At 45.2% G+C, this 9,649-nt stretch overlaps 1 protein-coding gene across 1 annotated transcript in view; it reads left to right on the top strand.

The window, feature by feature from the left end:
- Window positions 1-3,826: 3,826 nt before the first annotated feature.
- The window catches only part of FA2H (fatty acid 2-hydroxylase), an 83,533-nt gene continuing 77,710 nt past the window's right edge, over window positions 3,827-9,649 (top strand). The window contains exon 1 of the mRNA XM_069087663.1: window positions 3,827-4,145. Coding sequence (XP_068943764.1) covers window positions 3,879-4,145 — 267 coding nt within the window. The 5' untranslated portion in view covers window positions 3,827-3,878. The remainder of the gene's footprint in view (window positions 4,146-9,649) is intronic.

Here is a 9,649-nt window from a genome sequence, read left to right as displayed (position 1 = left end):
GGCACAGTCTCCTCCTCAGCCCAGAGTATTGTTATACACTCATCAGTGTACCACTGCACCCAGCACCCAAAACACAACCCAACGAGCAGACCAAAGAAAGACCACCCTCCCCTTCCTGGAAGCATTCTGTCAGCCTTCAGTGAAGAAAGGTGACTACTCCAGCAGGGAGGCAAGCCAGATAGACATAAGGGAGACTTCAGGGCCACTAATTATAAAACCTTAGGGGGCAGAAAGTAACTTCAGGTTGTTGCTGAGTCATGTCCAGTTCTTTCGGACCCCATCTGGGTTTTCTTGGCAAAGATCCTGGGGCGGTTTGCCATGTCCTTCTCCAGCTCATTTTACAGATGGGAAAACTGAGGCAAATAAGGTTAAATGAGTTGCCCACAGTCACATAGTAAGTGTCTGAAGGTGGATTTGAACTCAGCAAAATGAATCTTCCTGACTCCAAGCCCAGGACTCTACTTCACCATCTAGCTACCCCAATTTCAGGTATAGGGACCATATTATCAGAGATACACCCAGCGTTTGCTAAACTTTTGTAGCTTCTATCCCCATCCCCCACCCCCAAATCATGATTATGACTTAGTAATAACTTGCATTTACACAGGACTTTAAGGTTTGAAAATCACTATATATGTTATCTCATCTGAGTCTCACAATAATCAGGTAACTTGCCCAGGATACCCAGTAAGGCTTTTCAGATCCAGTAAGGATCTGAACTCCAGTCTTCCTGAACAACAATCTCCCGCCACATTCCAACTTTGACACCCAGTTGTTAGGCATTATCTCAGCTGCAGACCAGACAGAGTGGATAGAGCAGGAGAGAACAAAGGAAAGCTGGACTTGGGGTTCGGAGACCTGCATTCAAATCCTGACTCTGAACTGGGAGGCCTCAAGGAAGTCAACCTCTTGGCCTCATTTTTTTTAAATCTGTAAAATGGCGGTAACAATCCTTGAGATATCTACATCATGGGGATCCCTGCTATAGAAATGTGTTGGATTACTAGAGAGGTGTAATATGGAAATCAGAAGTGGCCCTATGCACAGGAGATACTTGGATGAGAAAAGGAAAGAGGAGTCTTGCTGTGAGCCCCAGAGGAAGAGTAAAAGTAGCAGCTGCCATCATGAGAGGGGTTCTTAGGTCTGAGATCTAACCTGAGTTGTCTCTGACACTGATGGGGTGGGGCAAATTCGCCCAAGTCAGCCAGGCATATCAGGTCACCAGACAGCATGCTTCTCTATCCCCCCTGACCCCTCTAGAAACATGCAACTTTCTCCAAGGACACAAGGTAAGTGCCCCCACTGTTCTATGAAAAAAGCCCTACATCAGATGCAGTTCACACTCATTTCCATGGTTCAGAAGAGGATCAAAGTATGGTTAGATGCAATCTCTGTTCTCTCTATAGAGTAGGAGTGTAAGAATGAGATCTAGGAAGAGGGACAATTACCTGGTTCCCAGGCTACAGTTTGGCATTTAAGTACCTACTCAGTAGATAAGAGTTATGGGTCTAGAGTTAGAAAAACCTGAGTTCAAATCCAGCCTCAGCCACTTACTAGCTGTGTGAACCTGGGCAAATCATAATCTCTGTTTGCCTCAGTTTTCTCAACTATAAAACAAGGATAATAATACCACCTACCTCCCAGGGTTGTTGCAGGGATCAAATGAGACAATATTTGCACTTAGCTTAATATTTGTACTTGTGTTTAGCATAGCCTGGCACAGAAGAATAAATATTTATCATGTACCTGCCCTGAGTCAGGCACTGTGCTAAGTGTTGGGCATACAAAGAGGCAGTCTCTGCCCTCAAGGAGTTTACAATCTCATGGGGAAAACAACATGCAAACAAATACATACATACATAAAAAGAAAGCAAGCTATAAAGAGAATAAATAGGAAATAATTAACAGAGGGAAGGCACCAGAATTAAGCTTAATAAATGTTCATTTTCCCCCTCCCCCTCATGAAAGTCCAAAAGAGTCTTCTTTGGATAGGCTAAATTGTTGGCTCTAAATCTTTCTGTGCCCTAGGAGATGAAGTTCCATAGCAGACCTAAATCAAAGTTCTGCCCTTGAATCTGTGGCTGAAATAGTCACATAATTTCTCAGTGGCCCAGGCAACTAAGACAGGTAAAATCACAAGTTAAAAAAAAAAAGTCCTGCTAAATTACTTCCTACAACAAAGTTGTCTTTTTCTTTTGGGCTGTATTATTTCAGTAGAGTTAGATTATAAGGTCAGCTGAGTGCGGGTACAATGCCTTAATTATCTTTCTCCCCCAGGCTCAAGACCTGTTACATTGAAGATACCTAATCATAGCTGACATCTATATACAGAACGGCTTTAAGTTCTGCAAAGAACTTTACATATATTATTAGCATGTTTGATAAAAACTTGTTGAAGAAATGAATGAGAGAGATGGTGAGTTGAAGGCTAAGCTTTGGCAGCATAGGATAGTATACACAAGCACTGAATTTGTAGTCAAGAGAACATGGATTCAAATCCTAGTCTTATGACTATCTCTGTGACCTTGAGGAAGCTCCTTCTCTGGGTCTGTTTCCTCAACTGTAAAACAAGAGGTTGGGCTGTGTAAGAAACCCTTCAGCTCTCAATCCAACCATTCTTAAGTTTTTTTAGGTCCATACCTTTTTCATCCCAATTTAACCTCAGGCATTTTCTCTTTGGGACTCAGTTTCCCCATTTGTAAACAGAGTGAATGTTCTCTGGTCTTCTACACACTATTTTCTCCCTGGCATCCCATAGCTTGGCATTTTATGTCCCAGCAGTGCTGACCTACTTGTATTCCATCTCCCATCTCCATACCTTTGCATTGGTTTTATCCCATGCCTAGAACACTCTACATACCCACTTACCTCTGCTTCTAAGTTTCTTTGACTCTTTTCAAGACTCAGGTCAAGCCCCTCCTTCCTCAGGAGGCCTGTCCCCACCTCCCAACCCCAACTATTAATGCCTTGTCCTCTGAAATGACCTTCCACCTACTCAGCCCACACCTTTTATGTACCTAGTTTATTAATTTATCTTCCATTACAATGGAAGCCCCTTTGACATATATTTTCAGCCATGGCCAATGTGGGTATTTGTTTGGTTGCATATATATTTGTTTAAAAGAACTGTTGGGGGGAGGGGTATTGGAAAGGAAAGAGAATAAATGATTGTTTAAAAAAATAACGGAAACTGTGATGGAAAAATTGGTTTTGCTTCTCATTGTATTAGCACAGTGTCTGGCACACAGTAGGCACTGATGAATGCCTCTGTCCTCCCCCCCACCCTCCGACTGAGCTCCTGGAGGGTAGGACTGTCCCCATCACTCAGCTCTTCGCCTGGCACACAGTAGGCACTCATTAATGCCTCTGTCCTTACCCCTCCTCCCCCAGACTGAGCTCCTCCAGGGCAGCACCGGCTCCTGCCTCTCCTGCTGTCCCCGCGCTCGGCTCGCCTCCGCACACACTGGGCGCTTCCTCGGAGAGAAGAAAGCGGCTCTCGGAGGACTCACGACTGACAGCGCCGGGCCCTGAGGCCACAAGCCACCCACGCCGGACACTCTCCCGCTTCCAGTTCCCGGGGCCACGCCGCCCTCACCTAGGCAAGCCTCGCTCTGAAAGACCGGGAGGCGCAGCCAGCCCTGGCCGGCCCCGCCCCTTCCTTCGGCCTTCCACCAATCCGGAGGCGGTACCCGGGCCCCGGCTCCTCGGGCCGGGCGCGGCAGCCAATGGGAGCGCGGGAGCGGGCGGCATGCAAATGAGCAGGTGTGCCGAGGCGGTGGCTGGCCTGAGCGGGGCCGGACCCCGGCCAGGGGTTGTAAGCGGAGCAGCAGCGGCGCCGAGAGCACTCGGGCCCGGGCTCCTGTGCTTCCTCTGCGGCCATGGCCTCCGCTCCGCCGCCGCCGCTCTTCTCGGCCGCCGAGGTGCAGCGGCGCTGCGCGGATGGAGCCTGCTGGGTGCGGCGCGGCGCCCGCCTCTACGACCTCACGGGCTTCGTGCGGCGCCACCCGGGGGGCGAGCAGCTGCTTCGGGCGCGCGCTGGCCGCGACGTGAGCGCCGACCTGGACGGGCCGCCGCACCGGCATTCGGACAACGCGCGCCGCTGGCTGGAACAGTACTACGTAGGAGAGCTGCGCGGCTCCACGCAGGTACGGTGCACGCGAGCAGCCCGCCGCCCACCTCCCGCTGTTCCCCCAGGCTCACGGACCCCTCCGTCGCGTTGGTGCCCCTGCCACCTGCGTCCACCTGGGGCCGTGCCCACCTGGTCACCTGCCTTCTCACCTTGTCCTGCTCTGACTCACCTGTCCCCTCCTTCTCGGCGATCCCATCCCGGGAGCCCTTGCTGCCCCTGCCACCCGTGCACTGCCACGCCGTGGAGGTCACCTCCCTTCTCACCTTCGCTCTCATTCACCTTGACCTCCTCTGACTCAGCTTGTCTTCTCCGCCTCGGCGATCCCGGCCTGGGAACCCCTGCTGCCCCCGTTACCCGTGCTTTACCACGCTGTGCCCCTCTGCCCGTTGTCCCCAACTGCCTGTCATCTCCCTTCTCACCAGTGCTCCCATTCACCTTTTCCTACCCTGACTCACCTGTCTCTCCACTCACTGACCATTTCTGTCTTCCTGTCCCATCCACCTCCATCTCAGCCCCTCGGAGCTCCTGCTGTCCGTCTGTCATCTCCTGCTTACCTGTCACCCACTTATTCCTCTTCACTAACCTATCTCCCTCCTGTTCGTCTGCCTCCCCATTCACTGACCACTTGTTTGCCCCCCCACCCCCATAATTCCACTCTCCTATCTCTTTCCTGCTCAACTCTCCTCATTCATCAGCCTCTTCTGTTTGCCTGTCATGCCCTCTGTAATTCCAGCAAACTCAGTCATGAGGCTTTCTGGCTCACCTATTTTCCCTTCTTTGTCCCCCACTCACCTGTTTTCCCTTCTCCTAAGCCCTTCCTCCTGTCTCACCAGTCATGCTCCCAGCTCCCCTGCCCCCTACTCACCTGTCTTCCACTCATCTATTTCCACTTCCCCTGAAACTCTTCTGTCCATCTGCCACCTGTCATATTCCCAACTCACCTATGCCCATCTGTTCCCCTTATCTGTCCCTTTCCCTGCTCACCTATCTTCACCTATCTGTCCATGTCTCCCCCACACACACCTGCTTGAGTCTGGACCATGCTTCCTGCCTATCCTCTCCTGCTGGGGTTCATCTATACCCCAGCAGCTTCACTTGTGATTCCTCCTCCTCCCCAACTATTCCACCTACCCTCTGTATTTCTCTGTTCACTCAAAACAAAATTCTCTATTGTTCCCTAAATTAACAATGCAAATGCTTTCTCCTGGAGACTTTCACTCGTCTTCAGTCACTTTCTTCCTCTCTCCAGAAAACCATCCCTTCCTCATTCTGTTCCGTAGTGATTTCTCTCCATCTGACTTCCCAGTTACATTTCTTCTCTGGGTCATTCTTCCTTCCTGTGCCTTCTTTCTCCATTTCTTCCCATGTGACCCTCCGTCACCAAACCCCATTTCTAGTCCTAAGATTTCACATCCCTGCCTCCTAATAGTCTTTCCTTCCCTCATGCACCTGCCACGCCCCACCAAAAATAAGTAATTCAGCCATCAATGACAAGTCTTGTTCTTTCACTTGCTCTCCCTTTGGGCTCCCCGACACTTGCAGGTAGCAAAGATTGCTGTCCTTTATCTGACTTGGATTTCCTGATAGATGATCTCTGTTGCTACCTTGGGCTGTCTCACCTTTAAATCCTGTGATCCCTGTGACTCCATGGACATTAGAGGCAGGGCATATTTCTGCTGTCTAGCAAAAATCAGGCAGCTTAGCTCTTGCCTTCCTTGTCTGGAAAGTAAGAGTCTGAATACCTAATATGACCATAGGTAACTCACTTCTCTTTGAGCCTTAGTTTCCTTATCTTAAAAAAAATGGGGATAATAATAGCTGCACTCTATACTTCTGAGTTGTTTTTAAGGAAAAGCTTTTTGGGGTCTTTTTGTTACAAACTGTAAAAGAGTTATATAAACATAGAACCACCCTTACTAACCCACTGAGTTGATTGTTGGATTTTTTTGTAGCTTCCCCTAACAAATACTTTTAAATCTTTGGGAGTTAACTGAGGATAGCTTCTGGCTCTGGCCACACTCTCCCCATGGGGTGAGAGGTTAAGTCTCCATTAGGCTCTCCTACCTAATTCTCCGGTGATTTCAATGGTTGTAGAGTAATGTATTCTCAGAAATTGTTTGATAATTGGACCAGACTGAAGATGCCATCGGTGGTCACAGTCATGAATTAAGTAGGAAAGGTTAGGATCTAACTTCCAAAGCTCTATGCCCCAAGTTCCTTCAAAGCAGAAACTTCTCACTGTATCTCCCAGGATTATTAAGCACTAAGTGTTGCCAAAGTGTGTACTCAAAAATATCTACTGAATAAGCAAATGTATGTGGATTTCTTCTGTGCCCCCAATTTAAAAGTATGTTCTGGTGCTTCCAATGCCATAAGAGAAAGCTAAGTAAAAGGGTTTCCTTTTTTTTTTCTGGGAGGGGGGATGAAGAAGCAGGGGGTCATGAGTGTCACGGCCTTCAGGCGGTCCATCATACCTCACAGTCCCTCTCTCACTTCTCAAGTTCCAAGGGAGGTGGTGTCCTTGGTCCTGAGCATTCCATCTGTACCCCACTCTGTTAATGGTCCTAACACAAATCCATCTTTTCTCATTCCTCCACATCTTTTCTTCCCACTTTTCCAAAGTCTACACCCCCTGCCTTGGATTGAGTGACTTAACTTAGTCAGGTGAAACAGCTGTTATTGTCATCCTCTTCAGGCTGGTTCCAGGGTAGAGGTGAGAGTTTGAGTGAGAACTTGAACCCTGCCCTCCCAACATAAACTTGGCCTGAAGCCAACTAAGGTACTACTCCCCTGGAAGAGATGTGATTGCTGATAGATGCTTGTTGTTCTACATTCCAGTTACCTGTTGCCTTAAATGTGTTTGTTTGGGGGGGGGGGGTTTGGATGATTGTTATAAACTTACTAAGTTTAGTTTGAGAGGGTTAAAAAAATTTTTTTAAGTAGGGCTTCCTCTTTCCTGTTTTATAAACTTAACCTAGACAACTCTCCTAGACCTAAACAAATACAACAAATACTAATAAAGAAATGATCTAACAAAAAATGGGGTAAATCTTCAAATGAAACTCAAATGTAAACTATTTCAATTATTAGCAATAATTATATATATATATATCTTAAAAATAAGAAAAAAAAATTTGCTGTATCCCCTTCTTCACCTGTGCTCAAAAAGAGGTACTTCCATTTTTCTTAAGGTGGCTATGGCCAAAGTGTATGCACTTTTCTTATTCTGCTGACCTCTCTTTGTAACTCTTCATGTAGATTTTTCCTTGTAGTCTTCATATTTGTCATTTTTATGGTGCCATGGTCATCAGTCAGGCTGTTCCAAAAGTCTTCATGCAGTTTTAAGCTGTTAAAACTTAAAACTCTGGTGTCCCAAAAATCTTTGCAGTTTGGCAGTTCACATAAAGACTTTTGGGACACCAGAGTTTTAAGTTTTAACAGCTTAAAACTGCATGAAGACTTTTGGAACCCTATTAATTAATATAGTATACCTTAACTTGTTCAACCCTTTCCCAAACCTTGGACACATTGGTTGTTTCTAATCTTTTTTTTTTATTATTATTATTTTAACCACAGCTCTCATACAATTCCAAATAACAAAACACATAACAAACTACTTCCTTCCAAAAGTACCATCCCCCAAATTGTTCAGCATTAAAACGTATGTATGACTGGAACTGAAATATGAAGCATTCTGCCTGTCATTTTAGTTATAAAAGGCAAGGCAAGGCAAGATGTGGTGCTTTCATTTTAACAAATTAGCACCAAGATGGTTCATTTTATTTAACTAGAATTTTGTCGCAGTTTAAAATTCTCTTCCTTTATGTAGTTCCTGTATCTGTTGTTGTTTTGGCTCGACTTTCCTTATTTGTTATTTCCAGTGTTTCATCATTACAGATGAAGCTGTCATGAGTATTTTTGCATTATGGCTGTTCAGCAGTGTCTAACTCTTCATGACCCAGTGGACTTGAGCACACCAGTGCTGTCCATGAGGATTTGGGGGATTTGTTTGGTTTGTTTTTTAGCAAAGATACTGAAATGGTTTGACATTTCCTCCTCCAGTGGATTAAGGAAAACAGGTTAAGTGATTTGCTCAGGGTCACACAGTTAGTAAGTGTCTGAGGCCTCATTGGATCTTCCTGACTCCAGGACCAGGGTTCTCTATCCATTGAGCCATCTAGCTGCCTCTATAATCCTATAACTTCCATTTGCCTTTTAATTATAGCTTTAGGATATAGTACCAGCAAAGGGATCATTGGGTCAATTTAAGTAATTCTTAAATGCATGATTTTAGTAACTCTCCTAAGAAATAAGCAGAATGTTATCTTAAACCCTAAATGAAATAATGTAGTTTGATTTATTTCCATTTTTGGTGAATATACACATATGCATAGATATGTGTGTATGTATGTATTAACATGTGACACATATGTATGTATTAATACATGATACGTACATATATATGTATCTATAATTCTTTTTTTTTTCAAAATAGGACCATTTATTTGCTCTGTGTGCCTTTCCATACACTTATCCAGGTACTCATAAAGCTTTGTTGACCTTGTTTCTTTCTGTATTGTGTATGTCGTCTGTGTTCATTATTCTTCTTAATTGGCTGGCTTTGATTTTCATTACTTATTAGAAGTCTTTCCATGTCACCTGTCATCTTTATTCAGTTTCTTATCACCTTCCATTCTACCCTTGACCTAGGGAGGCACACCCAGCTCAGGGCCTTCTGTCCCCAATCCAAAGAAAGGTTGTATTTATTTGTCCTGTTGCTTTAAAATCTTCCAGTGCACTGAGGTAGTTTTAAATGGAAAGATCAGAAAAGAAATTGTGGATAGTATATCATAAAACTAATGAGAACTAGCATTTTTACTTGGTTTTACAAGCATTATTTCACTTAAACTTCATGACAAATCTCATGATAAACCCTGTGAGGTAGATAGGAAAACTACCTATTTATAACTACAGTCAAAAAGGGCACTTTATAAAGGCTGTAACCAATCAGTTAATCAGCAAGCTTCACAAAGCATCCACTTTGCTCTTGAGCCTGGAGAACACCGAGATAAAAGTAAAACCACCCTTGCCCTCATGGAGCTTACATTCCAATAGGCATGGGCAAATAGTAACATATATAAGAATATGTATGTACATACATATATCCATGAAATATATAGTGCAGAATATATGAAATAAATACAAAGTAATTCAAGGAGGGAGGGTAAAGGCAACTGGGGGTGGAGAGTAAAAACCAAGAAAGTCTTCCTGTAGAAGATGGCCCCTAAAGTAAGTCATGAAGGACACCAGGGTTTCCAAGAGGATCAAGTGAGGAGGGGTGGAGAACATTTAGTTTGAAGGTCCCTGAGAAGGCAGGTGGAGCACTGGGTATGAATAATAGTAGATAGCCCAGTATGACTGGATTGTAGAGTATTGGAAAGGATCTCCCTCTCCCTTTCCTTCTCACTTCTCACACCCCCTTCTCTCTCTCTCTCTCTCTCTCTCTCTCTCTCTCTCTCT

This window comes from Petaurus breviceps, unplaced genomic scaffold (genome assembly GCF_028583685.1).
Source record: "Petaurus breviceps papuanus isolate PSGF00001 unplaced genomic scaffold, PetGlider_PUasm1.0 182, whole genome shotgun sequence".
In the NCBI taxonomy this organism is placed as follows: Eukaryota; Metazoa; Chordata; class Mammalia; order Diprotodontia; family Petauridae; genus Petaurus; species Petaurus breviceps.
This window is presented reverse-complemented; position numbering and strand designations above follow the sequence as displayed.